This window comes from Meleagris gallopavo, chromosome 1 (genome assembly GCF_000146605.3).
Source record: "Meleagris gallopavo isolate NT-WF06-2002-E0010 breed Aviagen turkey brand Nicholas breeding stock chromosome 1, Turkey_5.1, whole genome shotgun sequence".
Classification (NCBI taxonomy): Eukaryota; Metazoa; Chordata; class Aves; order Galliformes; family Phasianidae; genus Meleagris; species Meleagris gallopavo.
The window spans coordinates 169,879,191-169,898,885 of NC_015011.2; the positions used below are offsets into that span (position 1 = coordinate 169,879,191).

General features: G+C 39.0%; 2 protein-coding genes across 2 annotated transcripts in view; one reads left to right on the forward strand and one right to left on the reverse strand.

Moving 5' to 3' along the window:
• The first annotated feature begins 71 nt into the window (after positions 1-71).
• Positions 72-1,570, forward strand: ZAR1L (zygote arrest 1 like). The gene is made up of 3 exons (XM_010728932.3): positions 72-288; positions 437-511; positions 868-1,570. Exons 1-3 carry the CDS (start codon positions 172-174, stop codon positions 1,009-1,011), a joined length of 336 nt encoding a protein of 111 aa, XP_010727234.1. The 5' UTR covers positions 72-171; the 3' UTR covers positions 1,012-1,570.
• Positions 1,571-2,371: 801 nt separating this feature from the next.
• The window catches only part of FRY (FRY microtubule binding protein), a 129,224-nt gene continuing 111,900 nt past the window's right edge, over positions 2,372-19,695 (reverse strand). Inside the window, exons 55-60 of the mRNA XM_010728931.3 lie at positions 17,007-17,156; positions 15,502-15,600; positions 14,781-14,864; positions 5,470-5,580; positions 4,395-4,588; positions 2,372-3,839 (exon numbers count right to left, since the gene is read on the reverse strand). Of these exons, the coding sequence (XP_010727233.2) occupies positions 3,581-3,839; positions 4,395-4,588; positions 5,470-5,580; positions 14,781-14,864; positions 15,502-15,600; positions 17,007-17,156 (897 nt within the window). The 3' untranslated portion in view covers positions 2,372-3,580. The remainder of the gene's footprint in view (positions 3,840-4,394; positions 4,589-5,469; positions 5,581-14,780; positions 14,865-15,501; positions 15,601-17,006; positions 17,157-19,695) is intronic.

Sequence of the window (19,695 nt, forward strand, 5' to 3'; positions counted from 1 at the left end):
CTAGGCGCCGGGCCGCCTTCCAGGTGTGTGGCGCGGGGTGACGGGCCGGGACCGGGGGTGAGGAGTCCTGGGGTGGAGCTTTAGAGCGGAGAGGCGCCCCGTCCCCTCAGCACCGGCGGCTGCCCTGGGAGCATCTCGTCCCTGTACGCGGCTGGTGCTGAGGGCAGGAGGATGCTGAGCGAGCTCTCTTTGCAGTTCTTGGAGCAGAAGTACGGCTATTTCCACTGCAAGGACTGCAAGACCAGATGGGAGAGTGCTTACGTGTGGTGCATCTCCGGGACTAGCAAGGTACTTTATGTGTAACAAAACAGGTCTTGCTCCTGACACTTCTATGCTTGACACACCATCCGTGAGAAACGAATCGTGGTTTTGGCACAAATGTTGGGTGATGGTATTCAACGTCTTGAGTAAATCACTGAAGACTTGATCTTCTCAGGTGTACTTCAAGCAGCTCTGCCGGAAATGCCAGAAGGGCTTCAATCCCTATCGGGTGGAGGCAATCCAGTGCCAGGTACGTTACAGATTTCTTTTTTTGATAAAACTACATGAGTTGAACATGTACTCAGTTCATTGTTACTGGGAAGATAATTCTGTCAGAACTAGGAAACATTTGGGAAAGGGGTAATTGCATAGGACTTGTCTTGCTGATGGCCTACCTGAACAGTGTTCTGTTCATACCATCTAGCATTCCATCTAGTAATGCTCAGCGTAGTGTTGTGCTTCTAGGTGAGAAGCTTTTACAGCTTAACTTCATGCGGTTTATTGCAAAAGCTCTTTTAAGCCTATCAGCTCAAGTACCTCCTCATGATTAGGGGAAACCAACACAATGCATGCCTCTTATCTACTCCCACTCTCTCATTTCTTAAGACCTGCTTCAAGACTCGCTGCACCTGCCCTCAGAAGAAAAGGCACATTGATCTCACAAGACCTCATCGCCAAGAACTCTGTGGCCGTTGCAAAGGCAAGAGGCTGTCCTGTGATAACACCTACAGCTTCAAGTACATTGTCTGATTTGCGTGCCTTCCAGCAGTTTGCGCTCTGCCTGTTTGTCTTTTGTGATGTTTTGACCTTAGGCTTTTGACCTGGCATTGGATAATGGATGAAGACTTGTGTTATTTATTAAAATATTTAACTTTATTGTATATATGCTGCAATTAAAGTTCAATAAAAGTTTGCACTGATTTGTTACCTGCTTGTTTCATCTTGCTGTGATAAAGGAGGAAAGCTTATCTGGAAAGAAACGACCAGATTTCCACATAGGTTTTGGTTTTAGTCTACCTTTAGGTAAGGTTTAGTATGTAGTAGCAAACAGCTTCTTTCACTTGAACTGAACTCGTGTGGAAGAAGGTTGGGGGGGGGAAATTGTGGTAAAGGTATCTGCATGTTTCTTCCCCCTTAACAAATATATATTTAAAAAATCAAACAGCAAGTTTCTGAGGATACTATGTGTGTACCTTGTAAGAGGAGTAAGCTGGTGTATCTTCAAAAGCTTTTTGAGATGGGTTTTCTAGTCTGTCTAGACACTGCAGCTACAGGAACTGTTATACTACAATTGCTTAATTCAACCACAGAGCATTCTGGTCTTCCAGGGTTATCTCAAAGGTAGTGAGTAATATTCCGTAACTAATGGAAACAAAATGCAGTCAGTGGAATCTCGGAAAAACCTTTTATAGAAGCATATTAAGATGTTGCTACAGTTTGTGCTGTCCTAGGGCTTCGAGGGGGCAGAAGCTGAGAGGTTCAGAAGGAAAGAAAAGCTTTTCCACTACATGGACAGTCTAGTAGAAAAAGCTGACCAGGGAAGTAGTGCACTCCATCTTCAGAGGTTTTCAAGACTCAAATGGCTAGAAGCCTAAGTAACTTGACCTTGTGGCTACTGCTGCTTCAGGTGGAGGTATGGCAAGGTGACTTCCTGAAATGCTTCATCCAGTTCTTTCCAACTTGAGTTTTCCTCTTGATGAGGATCCTCTTAAAATCAAGCAAGCGTTCTGAAATGAGGTTAAAGGGGAGAGGGCTCTACTGTGTTCTGAGAACCTGGGCTGATATGGCAGGCTGGACAGATTATCTTCCACTTTCAGCACTAGGAAGAAAAATCACTGAAAACTAAGTCTGGGATTAACAGGCCCATTATTAATGTTTTTAACAGAAATAAGCCTTCACCTGCAGATGGTGGTGGTTTTTTATTTTTTTTTTCATTTTGAATCTGCTTTAGTCAGAGATAATAAAGGAAAAAAAATACTACTTCTGGGTCTCCTTCAGTGTAATAATTTAACCATAAGCCATGGAACAGGTGTCTTCTGGAGGCTGCTTCTCACCCCTACCATCGGCAGCAGTACAGGTTCAGATACAGACACAGTCTTAACAAGTACTCTGTTGTGATTATACATGACTTTTATATTTTAGTTAAATGGATGTACTGATCCAAGTATCAACCAAAATTACTTCACAAAAACAGTAAGTGTATTTACAGAGCGAATAAGTTACATAGTTATCAGAACAAAAGTGTCTCAGATGTGCATCAGATTTACATGCATACATTTAACACTGGACAGCAGTTTAAATGTAAGAAAAAAACATACAGGTATGACTTTTATATATATATACATTACAAATAAAATAGGACATCTCTTTAAAGAAACGTAACATGAGAACTTGCATTTCACGTTAATATTTTTTACTTTTTATACTCAAAATTTGTATTAAATAAAAATAAGCATGCAATACAGTTCAAAAGATTTGACTGTGATGGGACTTTCTCCTACAAAATGGCAAGTTAAATTAGATCAACCATCCTTTAATAGTATAAATATATTCATAAAAGCAACCCTCTAGTAAAAAGCCGGCAAGGTTCTTAAAAAAAAAAAAGAAAAGAAAAACAAAGAGAAAATCTACCAAGACACTCGGGGGGCCTAAGAACAGACCTCTGCAATATGATCCAGTACCTTCAGAGACAGTAGCCTAGTAACATTAGGAAATGTACTTCATAGCAGCTCGTTGTTTTAAGATACGGTAGTCATATTCAAATTACAGTGTACATTAAACTGTAGTCCATTTACTATTTGTTTCATACACACAGGCTCTCAGCTTTTGACCAACAAGTTTGCAAGATTCCGTGGCCAGCTTCATTCTGCCCATCTTTCACTCAACCAAATAAGAGAAAAAGGAAAAATGTACAAGTTTTTTTCTTTTTTTTAACAAAAAATATTATTTTGTGAAGGAAACATTGCACTTCTGCCAACCTAAAGTTAATTTGCTATAAAGGAAGTATTGTTCAGTGTAGTAGGCTTTGGTATGCAACGGAAGTCACTTCTTCAGTAGTGAGTTGCAGTTGCTCAGTGAAATGCTAACTGGTTTTTGTGCAACAGAGAACAAAGGATGTTGTCCTGGATGCTCTATGCTACCTTCGTCCTTACAGTATTGCTACACATTTGAAGTTCAGCCCGTAACTTTTTAGAAGAAATCCTAAATGTAACAAGAGTGAGTACAGTTTGACCAAACCTTTGTAAGGCTGAGAAGACATTGAGCCACCTCACTCCAACAGGGCAGCACTCCCAGCTTGACAGAGGGCCCCAGAGTCCTGTCAGAGACTTGTGCCGGAAACGCTGGAGTCTGGAAGAAAAGTATTGATGACCCGGTAACTCTGAGCTCTGCGAATCATGTCGCGGATCTCTATGTTCAGTTCCATTAATTTGGTACAGATTTCTGTCAGGCTCTGGTTAGAGCCCACCAGTGCATAGGTGCCCGTCTGACCCAAGGTTTGGTGCCGGAAGTAAATGTTCAGCAGTGTCTGGACTTCATCATCAGAGCTACTTCCAAAGATGTCGTTGGGCCACAAAATCCTGCAACCCAACAGGAAAAGAATGTGTGTATCATTATGGGTTATTAGCACAGACCGAAACCAAGTGACCGAGGTCTCAACAAAGAGAACAGACTTGGACACATTACAAGCCAAAGGAACTCTCTTGTTTATGCCACTCAATAGTTACTGATAGCAGACATCGACATCACACAAATGCACAACTCCTATTTTCTAAAATAAAAGGCTAAGAAATGTCATTCAAATAATGAAGTGAAACTGGGCTGAACATCAGCTGATGGCAGTGACGTATACATAGAAAGATTCTCAGGAGTTTCACAGCAGTACTTTTTATCTATGCAATGCTGTTAAACATCTTCCTGGTGGTAAACATTTGTGTTTGTACTGCTGATTTGATGTCATTACTTATGACACATCCCACAAAAGCTACTAACATCAGTGCCCTACGTATCTGTTATAACGTAAAATTGATTATGGTGACTCAGCACGTTACATTTAGTATAAAGTTAGGAGGATAATAAATGCACACTCTTCTAATAACATGAAAGTCTACCATGAACTGCGTAGTATGACTTGCCTGCATTCCCTTATTTGCCGTACAGCCTTAACCAGTTCGTTGTTTTTCAAACACTCCAGCATGGACTGAATGGCTGCTTCTGTAGAATTGAATGTGGGCTCAGATTCCATGCTCAGAGGCTCAGCTGCAATTGCTGCAGTAGCATCCTTAAGATTTTTCTTCAGCTCACTCAGTTCTCTTGACATATTTAGCAGCTGTTCCAAGGAGAAAGATATGAGATGTATGTTTTCATTCTCCGTAGGTACCAAAGAGTGATTATTTCAAGTCTGTTCTAATTAGCAGTACAAATTATGGAAAATACCCACTTCAACACAAGGACATTCCTTGAAACTTTGTGCTCTGTACCGTAAACAGAAAACACAAATTACAGTTTTTTAAGCTTTGAGTTCAGGATTAACTATGTGGTAATTTTGTCCTCCTTTTGCAAGAGCACATCTGAACAATCTTCTATCTGTCATTCCCGTTTCATATCTGTTTTCATATAATTATGGATAAGTTCATGAAAACAACTTTTAGTTCTCTTATCAATGATGTTATTTATTTACGATACACACGCAGGAGCTGATAGGCCTGTTTCTCAAAGGCTGAAAAGTTAAAGATCTACCTTTAGATGCTCATGTATATTAAAAATAACACTGCCACATGAACCAGAAATGGAACTTCTTTTACATAGTTGCTCATGGCTCCAGCAAAATGTGCTCATTTTGTGGTGAAACAATTGCCCCTCATACTGTTTTTGTCCCCTATGGCCAAAAGCTGTGTTATTTGTAACAATCTAACAAAACAATCTATTAAATAGTTATAGAAATCAATTCTCTAATAAAGAACAGAAGATATTTCTCAAATCTCAGCCACTCTAACTAGATTCTCAGTACCAGTTTTTCTCTTAGAAGGAAGCAGCCCACTCACTTACAAGACAGCCTGGAGAACAGTTTCTTAAGACACAACAAGTATTCAGGGTGTTCCTACTGTTACGGTACATCTCACATCTAACAAAACAAAACCATCTCTGTTTACTAGAGAATCTGCAATATACTAGAATATGACATAAGACTCAGTAATGTTGGCTACGTACCTCTGGCATGGAACTGACTTCGTGCACTTGTCCGATAAGTTTACAGTAGGACTGAAAAAGCAACAGCAGCTGGAAGTGGAGTTTATATAATCTCTGACACAGTTCCAATTGCTAGGGAGAGAGTTACAGAAGAACTAATTAATAAGGATCTGTAAGTCAGGATAGTTTTTAATAACCAATAAAACCAATCTGAGATAGTTTAGTTCTTCAAAAAACATTATTTTACCAAAGTATGATCATATACTATTTCAAAAACCAAGTAATGTTCGTTTTTCTGCAGATAAATCATATAAGACATTGAAAGTTAAAATTACAGTAGCTCTCAAGTAGCACTCAGCACCAACCTCAAAGCAGTTTGCATGGGTTAGCTGACCACTGCAGCTGGAAAGCAGAGGCAGGACATGGGAGAAACGACTTGGACTTACAGAACATAAAACTCTTTAAAATATCAGAGATGGCCAAAGACCACATCTGAGAGGTTGGAAATCCAAGAGAGAAGCAAAGAAGTATTTGTCCACAGGGCCCAAAGCTCCTGCCTGCTTCTCTCACAGGAGAGGTAGAAGCAAATAAACCTAGCCCAGAGTGGGGCGGAGGAAATGCCAGCTCTGCAGTTTCAACTTCAGCTCATGGATTTTCCAGCATCTTAATGAAACCATACAGCAGACAGACAGAATTTAATGTGTAAGAGGATGTCTAGCTTCACACTGTCCTGCGAAGTCTAACTTGTTTCTTCCAGAGGACTGTGCAGCACCACACAAAAAGTGTTGGACACACTGAAGTAACAAGAAATGGGCACATGTGCCAGAGACATCAAACTAACATGTTGGTGGTGCTGCTGTCTGTGTGTGTCACCAGGAGGGGATATCTCGGAGTTCCACAGGTGGATCATGGTGGGGAGGGTAGGAATATTTCATCTTTGGCAAATTACAGAAGTGAAAATTCTGCAAGTGCATGTCTGGAGGCTTCCAGTTCTCTACAGGAAAGACTTACAGACTTCAAACCACATTTAATTTGTCATCTCCACAGGTAGAGTGACCGTGCGCAGGCTCAGTGATCTTTCCATTGACTTGGGGGAATGAGAGCAGAACTTCATGCCAAACATAGCAGAAAAGAAGATTCTATTAATGCTTTTGCTTCCTTAACGGACTTCAGTTACTTGCTCAATTGAGGTCAGTGCAAATGTCAGCACAAATACTAAGAAAAGGTACTTTAAAAACATAGGCATTAATTTGACTGTTTACATATGGTTCAATACGTGTCAGGGTTTTCACCAATAAGATAAAATGAGAACCACATCCTTAGCATTCCAGTTCTAAAATTTGTTTATGAGCCCAAGAGTTGAGGTCAAAAGAGCAGTTTGTTGGCAAATCTCATCTTTATTCATCAGGTAAGGGTGGGCACCAACTGCCTAGCTATGTACGGTCAACCGAGGGCATTATCAAAACTGGGCAGAGCTGGTGTCCCTGTCCATCCCATGGGAGGGCGATGGAAGAAAGTGGGAGCAGGAGGGGAGCACCAAGTGGTGGGGATCAGCCTGGCCCCACACATCTGTGGTGGGGCAAAGGAAAGGAATGGCTGTGTGACCTGCTTGGCCGTAAGTGAATTATGGGTACAGTACAGACAAAACCTTCTGTGGCCAAAACAGTGACAAGGTAGAGCGTGAGGGATGCTGTTTATTAAACTCGCTCAGTGATCGTTCTCTGTAACTGAGGCCACACAGCACTGCCAAAGTTGCATCTATGTTACAAAGGTTCCTCCTCCCACAAGTAAGACTGACTTTTCAGATAGAACCTCCTGGAAAAATTCTCTGTCTTCCGGCTGCTCCTGAGCCACAGTCGAGCATGGAAGCCAGGAATGCCAACAGTGCACCAGTAATGCCAGCCCAGGAGGCTAATTTTGCTCCCCGCTCCCAGTCCAGGTTCAGTAGCAGGGACACAGGAGGCTCTACAGAAATTCACTGTCCAAATTTTGGAGAACTGGTGAATCTAATCGGCAGGTAAACACAAATAATCTTCAAGTTGTCAGGGAGGTAGAAATTAACTCAAAACCAGCACGTGGTGTAACATAATTAAGAAATATGATAGCTTGGCATGTAATACACTATTTTCTAGTCTTTGGGGCACAATAATTCAGTGCTACTCTGCTGGCTGCTAACCTGAATTAAGACAAACTAAGGTTGAATTGAAGGCTCAAATTTGACTCATTCAGCATGAAGTTATCATATCAAAGAACTCCATTTTTTTCCTCTTGACCTAAGAGCATTCATCAACATATAAACAAAAGAATTTTAAACAACTGTCTACTATAATTTTTAAGTTTTCACACAGAATAATTGAAAATTGTGAATTTAAAAGAATTTTTAAAAACTGATCTTCTACTCCAGCACATGATAAGCATTTGAAGACTCAGTTTTCACAAAGTTATGTAAGTGACAATTTGAAATAGCATATGAAAGTGTCAGAATTTTGGCATAGTATTTTTAGATTTCACAAAACACATCTTAGTAAATGATTTTAGTCACTGCATGTAGAACCACATATTTTACAAGAAAATTACAACAAAAAAGGAAAACATGCTTAGAAGTAAAACAGTAAAATTGGGGTGTATTAGTCCATCTACAGATGGACAAAGAATATGAAAGAACTTCAACTTACTGCAAGAGATTCCATTTGCTACACAGCAAGCATGGCACAGGAGAAAAGGAAAGGAAAGAAAGTATAGTGTCAGTGTAATGCATGCAATAGGAAGCACAGCCCATCTGTAACAGCGTAACTTGTCAGCAGTATTAGCAATGCTTGCCTCAGTAACTGCCTGGAAGTGTTACATACGACATGCAGAGCACTCAATAAAATCAAGCTCTGAATTCTAATGGTAAATTACAGTCTAAATTCTAATGGTAATTTATAGTCTGAATATCCTCCTCAGTTAGACCTTCATATTTATTAGTTTTGATTTATTCCCGCTCAGGAGCCCAGGAGCTTACAGTGGATTTGGGTTAGGAAGTTCTAGAAATAACACTTTTATTTAAGTTTTCTTTCATTAATATTGTAAAGAGCTCGTATTGCAAAGTACTTAAACATTATGTAGGGTTTTCAAGCGATTAACAGTACTGATTTTTTGATTTTCTTTTTAAGAAATATTTTATTATTTAGGAATGCTTCTATTTTTGGATGTAATAGATCTAAAGAAATGTACAGGATAAGCTGTTGGGTTTATTACTTGGCACACTACAATGGAAACATTTTACACATAACTTAAGCTAACACAATCGTAAGAAAAAAAATAAATGGAAAATGCCAGTTTGGTCTGACTACATGGCAGGGCCACTTGTTCAGATCTGCACTCCCTTCTCTTACCAGTCATGATTCACTGATCTGTAATTCTGGAGCTATTAAAATGTCAGTGTAAGTCTTGTTGCAAAGTAATAAAAACTCTAATTTACCCATAATAGCATTTCAAAGATTAAGGATCACCGTCTCAGAAATAAATTTCTCTTCTCAAAAAAGGAGTGCTCCTCTTTTCTCTACCAAGAACTACACTCACATTTTGTGCATGTTTAATGCAGATCTCCTTACTTATATTATATTCTTGTGACATTTTAGATGACCAGAATAATTATGCCAATGCTGTAGCCAACAAACCACAATGATGTCTGCCCAGCTGCAGCCTGCACCTGACATTAATAAACTTGGGAAATTCTTACTAAAATGATTTACCTTCAGTAAATCAGTACAAAGGCATCAAATAGAGAAAGGTCAAATAATGCTAACTTTGTGCGGTCACACAAAGTACTTTGGTCCTGCTTCTTTCCATGGCCTTGCAATTAAAAATGTATGAAAAGTATCGTACCAAATCTTGCACTAACCTTCAACAAAACCACGACAAGCTTAGCTTTACACTTCTGCAATGCTTAATTTTAAGCCTTTAATGTTCTTTGAACTGTTTTTTTTTTCTTTTCTTTTTTTTTTTTTCTTGTAAGAGTATTAGTATGCTTAAAAAAGCCTTCCTGTATATCCTGGCTTCCATGCAGTTCATGAAAAGTAAGTTTTGTAAAGCTGCATTTCAGATAAGAAGAGGACAAGAGCAGACAGAGCACCATGCTCTAGGTGTGCCCATTTGTGTTTTTAAAATCTTGTCTGCCTCTCTCTTGAGCTCCTCTGAATCTCAGCATGCCAGAAGTTTCACTTGGACTTTTGAAAAACACTGAATCCAGGTATAATTTCTAATGTGCCATGGAATTGACTTTCAAGAAGAGCGAAAACAGAAAATAAGTGAATTCCATGGTCTTTTTTTTTTCCCCCCACAGGAAAACTTTTTTTTTCTTGTTTACTGCTTCAAAAGCAAGAAAACAAACAAACAAAAAATTATGGAGAAGGCAGGGGGTACGAGGTGCAAACTGGGATTTCATCTTATATGTAAATCCCTCCTTCATCAGAAGAAAATATACTTTCAAGGCATATTATAAAATCTTCCTGAATACCCATTCAACTCAACATGGCTGTCCAATTCCATGATTGTAATTTTTCTTCCTCACTCCTTAAGCATAAAAAATGAAATATTCCTTGGAAGTTGAGTGGATCATTTTTTTACTAAATGACATTTCTTTTAGTCTCCAGTATCGTGGATCTGGGAAGAATGCTCCTAGCTCCCACTTTTCTCCTCAGTTTCTACTTTAATGCCTGTTGTAAGGGAACTGTGATAGACAATACCCAACTAATGGCTTTGTCAGCTGTATCTCTCTACTTGCCCTCATGAGGCCCCAGAGGCAGTACTGCGTCCAGCACAAGAAGATCGTGGAGCTGTTGGAATAGGTTCAGAGGAGGGCCGTGAAGATGATCAAAGGGCTGGAGCATCTCTCCTATGAAGAAAGGCTGAGGGAGTTGGGCTTACTCAGCTTGGTGAAGAGAAGGCTCTGTGGAGATCTCATGCAGCTTAACAGGACCTTATAATCAGGAATGACCAATTTTTTACATAATCTGATAGTAATTGGAGAAGACAGAATGGTTTTAAACTACAAGAGGGGAGATTTCAGTTAGATGTTAGGAGGAAGTTCATCACTATGAGGGTGGTAAGGCACTGAAACAGGCTGCCAGAGAAAGAGCGGATGCCCCATCCCAGGAGCAGTTCAAGGCCCAACTGGATGGGTTCCTGGTTAGCCTGATCTAGCAGGAGGAATCCATGGGAGGGGGTTGGAACTGGATGGTTTTTAAGGTCTCTTCCAAGCCAAGCTATCCTATCACTCTATGATTCTATGACTATAAGAATACCAAATATTTAGAGTCACTGGATCACTTGCACAGTCCTTCATGCAGCTAATAAATGTTTCAGCTAAGAACCCTCAACTCCCACTCAAACAGCAACCCTTTGATTTATTACTGGAAGAAGAATTACTTTTCTGTACTATTAGCAGAAAGGAAGATAGCAAAATACTCCTTAGGTCACTGGCTTTCCTTCTTGCTTTTTTCAAGGAATCATTTTTACATACTATAAAGAGACAAGAGCTACACAATTGCTTCTTAAGACCTTAAAACTTTGATGGCAACACAGCCTTCAGTCATTTGATGACACAGGAGTCCCATCATAACAAAATAGTTGCTCTGTGCGAGAGTTTTTAATTGCAAGCACATTTTACTGGGGTATTCTATGTGATTTGAAACTGCAGCAGACAAAAGCTTTTTCTCACAAACTGGAATGTTAATATATATGAATGTATATGTATCAGAGAGAAAAAGAGAGATACAATATATGTTGCTGCATTCTTCAATATCTACTGGAATTGAAGGACAGCAGAAATTGTTCCATCTGGAGAAAGCCAAAAAACTGCTGTGGTCCTCTAGAAAAGGCTCTTGTCCACAAGAGCCAAACTGAGCTTGTTGTGAGTCCATGGATCTGTCCAACAGTGGCTAGATAGTATAAAGAAACTGAAATTTCTAATCTGATTTCCAGTCAACCTTCTAATTTAATAATGAGATTCACTCTGCCTTTAGGTGTACTGTGACTCAGTTTAACTCCAGATTACTATGGTGTCAGGATGTAGATCTTCAGTCCTGTTGGTGGCCCAGAGTCATTGAACATTCAGCCACAGGAAAACCCACAGCAAAAGGCACATTCTCAACTTCTCCAGCAAAGTGTTAAGGGATGCAGTGTGTTTTAAAAATCCATTAACAGCTTGAATTTGTACAGTCCACACTCATTAGATTGTGATCTTTTGAATGAGCAAGTTTTAAGGAAAGTGTATCCTGACTTTGGACTTGCAGAGTAAGCTGAATGTCTCATTAGCAGACAAATACTTGAATTAGCTACTAATAATTGACTATAAAAATAGGATCTTTCATGTATCTCTTTTCAAAAATAAAAATAAAAATAAAAAACAAACCAAAACCACCCCAAACCAGTCTTCAGCTAGATAAAAAAATAAAAATCCCCATTTGGTAGGGAGCAAGAACGTACCATTAGATTTACTTATCTGTTACATGTGGACAGACAGCATAGTAGTATGTGCAGATAATCTGTCAATAGATCAACTCCTCTGTGCTTAAGATTCTGCAGCATCAAATGACTGAATGTAGCATCATAGCTTACAAATCAGAGACATAGTCCAATCATGCAATCTGTTGCAAGAGTAAGAGGTGGAAAGGCATTCTGGGACATTCAGCTGTTACCTGTAATTTGCTAGCTCCAGTAGCTGGCCTTGACAACTTCTATTTCAAGCTTTTTTAATGTCAGAATAAGCAATTTTTGCCTTTGCCTATTTTCAGCAACAGTAACATTAGTCAACAAATCATGTGCAATTACTTTTAACTAAGATCTGATTAGGGAAACCAGTGCCAAGTGAATTGTGCACAATAACCCACTTAAGCCAGTTTGATGCAACCCTGATGGCAACACTGAATCTGGTCTTATGTCTGTCTTTTCTGCATGTTGGATTATCTTCACCTCAAGCTTTTTACAAAGTGGGGGGTTCTGAGAATCCTAGATTTCTGCACTCCATAGAACAAGGTATTGCTTTTTTTCCTTGCAATTATTTCTGAATCTTTTCAGAAGTAGCCTGGTTTTATGTTTAGCTATTTGTATTTAGCTAGGCAATTTTATATGTTTTAAGCAGGATTTCAGGCCTTAGTCAAACCATCATTAAATCTAAGAGTTCAGATGGGTTCCCTAATGGCTACCACTGTAAGACAGATGTTTTTTTCCTGCAGTTGGTAGATTCTTAGGCCATCCAAGCTAAGGGAGAACAGGAAAGGAAAGGCATGAAAAAAAAATATCTGTCAATCTGAAAATCACTTATCCTATTCCCTTTCTATAGACATTTCTCCAGTTTCCCTGAACTCATTTTCCCATTACTCTTTTGTTGAATAAACAGAATGAATTATTATATATGAGAAAGTTCCCTTGAGAAGAGCTGTTTTCAATTGACAAGTGAGTTGAGAAGGGGAAGAAACAAATATGTCTATTGATCAAAGACCTACCATCCTGTCAGCTTCCAAGGAATAATGTATTTTGGGCTGAAAGAACATTGCTGGGATAGATCAAGGATTCTTGCAGGAGTAAGAAACCCTTTTTTCAGTCTGCTTGATAAGCAGTAAGAATACTGACTCTGGTTTCACAATTAAATCTGAGAAAAAGAACACCTAATTAAAAAAAAATAAACAAGCAAATGGAACATATTTATTAACTTTTAGAAGTGCTCAGACCACTTATGCGAGCTCAGTTCATACTTTATTCCTTCTCCTCAGCATTCTCTCTGCTGTACTTTTTCAAAAAAGAAAGTAAGCAGATGATCAGCAAGATGTCTGATCCTCCATCCCATTTTTTGGGTTACCAAAATAGGGATGAAGAGTATAAACAAATTGCATACAGCAACATACATAACCCTTCTACTTGAAGCCACTGTTCAGAGTGTTATGCACCAGTGGGCAGAGACCATGCACAGACAGTCCAATTGTTGTGCCTCTCCACGTATACTTAACCTCCCTCCCCCGATCTACTTGGCAGGAGAGGCAGTAGCACAAGTTCGAGGCCCCTCTTTTGTAGATGTGAGAATAGCTCACTCGTGACATCCTGGCACACCGAAAGAATTACAGAAGAGACAGCGTCTTCTTTAAATGCATAGGAAGGCGTGTGCAACTTTTGCTGGTGCCAGTGCCAGATGGGGAAAGACTGAACAATTTTCCCACCACCTTTGACAATAGCCAGAGGATTTATTAGCAAATTATATTTGCTAATAAAATCAAGGAAGCTAAAATGCAGGGATGGCAAGGATTTGGGATTATTGAGCAATGGCACAAAACCAAACCAAACCAAGGAACCAATGCAACAGGTCAAACTGGAAGATAAAATACATAGAGATGGAATGAGAGGTTAAAATAAAAACAGAAGACAAGAAAATGAATTGGAGAAGACAAAGAATCAAAACCAACATGACAATGTCTTTAAAAAAAAAAAGAGTTCTGAAAATGTCATTAAAACCTGTTATAAGCTATAATACATGTAAACAGGAGATGTCATTTTTTTCTACATGCTCTTGCTGTTTCTTGACTTTGGCTAATTCTCTTCACCCGTCTCCCTTTTCAATGTCCTCATTCCTTTTCCTCCAAAAAAGAAATAAAACCCACAAAATAACAGTTCCCAACTCATTCTACACCACAAAGACATCATCTGTTTCTTATAGGTAGTATGTCAGATCACAGGCATGCCACTGGATCATGCTGATTTCTGAAATGACTGATTTCTTAACTGGAATTAATATGCTAAATATATATATGGATATATACACACACACACTTGTGTGTAAAACTTGTGTCTAGAAGTGACAGAAGAGCTATTTTGCCTTTGCTATAAATACTTTCCTAAAGCATAAATAATTTAACCGGTCATTTTACAGTCATTATTTCATAACTGCTAATGTAAGTGGATTTCAACCAGGCAAGTCTTTCTGTTTTGCAGGCTGAGTGTAACAGGTGTAGACAAAATGGGAGTAATATGGAAGCACCGTACATCAGGACTGATTTTCAGAGACACAGAGTGTGCTGTGGGAAAATGACTTCTCTGAAATGGATTGCACACACAACCCAAGCAGGGTTAACTCTGCTTCCTTGTCTAGAATAGGAAGGCATAAGTATTGCCTCTGAAAACTTGTCATTTCCTTTGGCCAAGGCAACAACAATTCCTCTGAGTCTTGAGTGTGAAAACTGGACTATGCCAAACCCCATCAGTGAGAGAAGGGGGAAGCACCATGACCTTGTGGATCCAAGAACAAGATATATCACATGTCACTTCAGAGGAGTGAAATAATCCTTCTCACTCATTACCTTCTCTTCTGAGTCCCCCGGTTGGCAGGTAATAACTCCATCTCGTGAGCCCCCAGCAAATGTTGCTTTGCAGTTTGCAAGCCACTGTTTTCAGAAACAAATTAAAAGAACATATGAATAAAGCCCTTAACTTGATTTGCATAAAGGTAACAGTATTTTAGTTACATAGCACATAAACAAAATTTTGCAATTTTGATTTTTATTCACACAGACTATTTGCTTTGAGTACAATTTTAACAACTGCAATTTTACATTCTATTAGTAGTATTAATATTTGAATTGCGTAAAACAAGAAAAAGAAAGAATTATTTACTAGCTGGGAGAAAGGAAAGATTAGGAATATTAAACATGCTGATGTTTCTAAAATTAAAGGACTTAATACATTTTAAGTTCTGGTTCATATATTCAGGAAGAAACATGAAATGAATCCAGTATCTGAAATACACTTTTTTATTGAATGTAAAACACAGAATCACAGAATGGCCTGGGTTGGAAGGGATCTCAAGGATCATGAATCTCCAACCCCCCTGCCATATGCAGGGCCACCAACCTCCCCATTTAATACTAGACCAGGCTGCCCAGGGCCCCATCCAATCTGGCCTTGAACGCCTCCAGGGACGGGGCATCCACAACAATTAGACACTACCTGCAGTCTCCTGACATAGTGTCAATATACACATAGAAAAACAAGAACAATAGCACAAAGCACAATCCAGCATACCGAGAGAGTTGCTTCTTTTCTGTTGTTGTACGTGTCCAGGTATTCCTGCAGTTCTAGGACACTGAACTTCAGTTTTTCAAGAAGGCCACAAGAAAGAAGCTGGAGAAATGAAATGAAAAAGGCGAGCAAACATCACTATAAAAGCATAAAAATACTATCAGAATAGGAAATACAGCAGAGAAAATATCTTGCAAAATAATACCTAGGTTTATATACACCAATAATGAAAATTACTTGATTTTATGTTTAGGAAAAAACAGACAAATAGAATAGTATATTGAGAGCCTACTGGCAACAGGTGCACCTACGATAATTTGGACGTGAAGTTGTGCTTTGTGTTTAACAGCTTCAGAAAGGACTTTTTCCCTAGACCAAAAACACTGCACAAAGCTCAGCTGGTTAATCTCTACGGCTCTCTAACAATGTAAAGCACAGTGCTTTGTGGTCACAGAAGCTGGCCAAAATCAGGCCTAAGATTACATTTCAGAAGTAATGCTCCCGTGTGAGGTCACATTTTCCTGAAGCTTTTGGACAAACTCGGGCCAGAATGAAAACAATGAGAAGGGTCACCTCAATTACTAATATACAAGGGCTGCTCTGAATGTAGTGCCTCCTGTTTTATGATGTTGGCCCATGACATCAGAAGCAGATGTTGGTGGTATGGCAGTTGCAGTTGAACCTTCTCACCAATATTCTATCACGTTCTGATGCTGTGTGACAGATGGTAGTACAGAGACAGTCTGACAGAATGGCATCTGACATGGAAGTGCATCTGAAGCAAAGGCTGAATTCCTCCATGAGGAGAAAATGGGCACCCACTGACATTCACTGAGACTTGCTGAATGTTTATGGAGATCAAACAGTGGATGTTAGCATGGATAAAGTTGGATTGTGTGGGTAACATTTTCCAAGCAATAATGCCATCACAGCAAGTATAAACAGTGGTCACCTCCAGTGGTGCAGATTTTTATGAGTGTGGCATGCAGACTCTTGTTCATCACTGGTGAAAATGCATAGCTAATGGTGGTGACTATGTTGTAAAATAGTATTTGGAAGCTGAGAACTTGCTCTATCAAATAGCATTACTGTATTCTTGGTATCTATTGTGGTTTCCATGGAAATAAACAGGAGGAATAACTTTCGGAGTGACCAATGTATATTTCTTACGATCTTTTTAATATCTCATATGAAGCCATGGTGAACTATGTAAAAAACAGCTCTTCCTTTGCCATTTGTGTGGCCAAACAAACCCAGCGGACACCTCTTTTATACTGCTTTCTGGCACAGAGGCTCAACATGTTGTATCACCCATCTGCCAGTACTTACCTAGTAAAAGAATACGAGAAGTTAATGGAAATTTGCTTAAGAACAAGAGAAAAAAGAAAAATTACAGATGGGAGGTGAGTACTCTCTTGACATATCCGTACAGGAATTGCCTTTACATGAAACAGACAGGGAAATAACACTGCCATGCAGCATATGATATTTGAAAAGAATATACTCACTGTTTCTGCATCTACAAAAAGAGTAGGACATTCTGAGCACGATGTTAACATCTGAGAAGACCTCACAAACTTGGAGCCTATTCCTCGCAGGTTGTCTCCCAAGTAGCTAGCTGCATCGCAGGTTAGGAAGCAGAATCTTTTCTGAATATTCTGTAAAGCAAAATATACTTTATCATATTCTTTACTCAAGTTCTTCTATAAAGAAAATTGCATGCCTTTTTTTTTGAAGTGTGTGTGTCACACAACAATGTGTAACAGAGGTCACCTTCCTGCGCAGAACTCAATTGTTTGCGCATGGATACAAAACAGTAATTATTATGCTGGAGAGAGTGCACAGCTGTGCAGCTGTGAAACTAGCTGTGGAGTCAGTAATCATCTACTGCTGAAATATTTTCTTGTAAACATGATTCAATCTATATAAAGTCTTTTACCCACATTTAGTTCGTTTTCTTGTCAGTACAGGGTTAACAGAGTTGATCAGCACATTACTTTTTCTGTCCATTCCGGGCATTGTTTTGTTAGTATTCCATGTCAAGGGGTTAATCAGACAATATAATGGACATCCTAACGCCAAACAACGGCACGGAAAAGCAGAAAAGAACTTTTGCTTTCCCCTGGGGGAAAAGGTTTCTTACTAAAAGTTTGCTGTTGTTTGGGAGGACTCCAGAAATACTGCATTGCATCCGGGAATTATTCTTCTCAAAAGGTTTCTTTTCAGTTTTTGTCATTTTGAGTCCTTAAACAGCCCAGTCCTCCAGAACCATCAGAAGCATTCTAATGCTGACACTTCCTTTTCAGCAGCTAATATATTAAGTGAGTAACAAAAATATTTAGTTTCACAGGACATGAAACAATTGTATTGATAAATACAGAACAGGTTTCATTGCTAATGTATATTTCACTAAGGCCAACTGCTCAGCTAGTGAGAATAAGGTGAAAATGTTTTTTAAAATAAAAATATACAACATTTTTATATTTTACCCAATATAACTGTAGGTACTTCTCTGAGGAATGTAAGCTAGGACCTGAATTACTGTAAGCATTCCTCAGTGGAGAAAAGTGCTTCCCAAACACCTCTTTGTGTGACAGACATACAAATGGCCTTTAGTCCTTCTATTCTGGGGTCCAGATGCCAAGTACCTAAAATCAAGCGAGCTCAGTTCAGTATTTATGGATAACAGACACCAGTGGATTGGGTGACTCTTTAAAAAATTTATAATAACCATCACATTACAAGTAGGGTATGCACCATAAATTATTTCTAAAATAGTTAAAGAAAAACTTTCTCTACAGTGCAACTTAAGAACTTCTCTCTAAAGCATCTGAACCAGTCCTGTTCACACTCAAGATCTGCTGTTTGTCTCACTGTATTTTTCTACCATCTTCAACACATCAACAAAGCTCTACACAGATCACTTAGCACAGAGCTCGGATTCTCTGCTGCACTTGAGTCTGTGGTTGACAAAAGGGGCATTTATTAATTACCACAAAAACAGGTAAATAATTATTTCTATGAGCAACTATCAGATCATCTCAATCAGTGTTTGGTGACAGCTGTGCATTTACTACTTAGGTATCCTCTGAGAAGAAAGATTAAGTCCAACTGTTAGTAAAACCTACTGACATCTCTCCTGCCAAAGGAAAGAGATCTAGATTTGATCCTAACCAACAGAGAAGAGCTAGCTGAGAACATAGAATTGGAAGGAAATTTAATAAGCAGCATCATGGACCAGAGTCCTGGAGCTACTGATTGGAAGGGACCTCTGGAGAACATTTAGTGGGACTGTTGCCAACACAACTACATCTAGTCAGCCATGCTTTTGTCTAGGTGAGATGTGAAAGCTCCAATGTAAGAGCTTCCACCACTCCTTTGGGTAATCTGTTTAAGTGCCATAACCCCTTCCTGGGGAAGAGTAACTGTCCTTATGATTCTGTGACAGTGAAGGACACAGATCATAGAAATAATGCAAATGACTTATGTGCTTTGAGAATTTTCCAGAAGGAGCCATGGGAAAGAACTACGCTGGGAACAGAATAAAGAGTTGCCCATTCCTTTACTCATAAAAACCAGAAATTCATTCTATAGCACTGAAAGATAGAAAATAACTTGAGACATACATTTGGCTAACTCGCAAATACTTCACTCAAACAAATACTCATGCTAAGAAGAACATAATGCAAAACTATGACCAGTTACTAACTCAGGAACCAAAAATAGCATGACATCGTCATAATCAGAGGGGGAGATGTCAAATAAACTAGCAAGAATGTCAAGAAAGAATTTTACAGATAATTAAGAAAAAGACCAAGGAGTCTGGGAGTCAGGAGTCTGCTAACAGAAGTTACTGAAAAGACTGATGAGTTTAATGCCCTTTTTTGCCTTACTACTACCAGAAAGAACATTTGCATATAGATAGGACAGAGCATCAGTGATACATCAGAAAAAAAATTAATATGAGAACAGATATTTTTATATCATTGCAGATTAGGGAAATTCATGCTATGATAATAATAATACTGGATAAAGGAATCCAGAAGCCATATCTATCTTTCAGAACTCACAGAATAAGGAATGTTATTAAAAAAACATCAGGGAAGTGTTTATCTCAAAAAAACAAGAGCAAAGGAATTAATCACTAAGTTCAGGGAAATGCAGGAACACATAAGAAATGAATAACAGGCTGTACAG

Coding starts and splice junctions, on each gene's coding strand:
- ZAR1L (XM_010728932.3), top strand. CDS start 172: ATGCTGAGCGAGCTCTCTTTGCAGTTCTTGGAGCAGAAGTACGGCTAT. Junction 289..436: donor GCATCTCCGGGACTAGCAAG/GTACTTTATGTG, acceptor TGATCTTCTCAG/GTGTACTTCAAGCAGCTCTG. Junction 512..867: donor TGGAGGCAATCCAGTGCCAG/GTACGTTACAGA, acceptor TCATTTCTTAAG/ACCTGCTTCAAGACTCGCTG.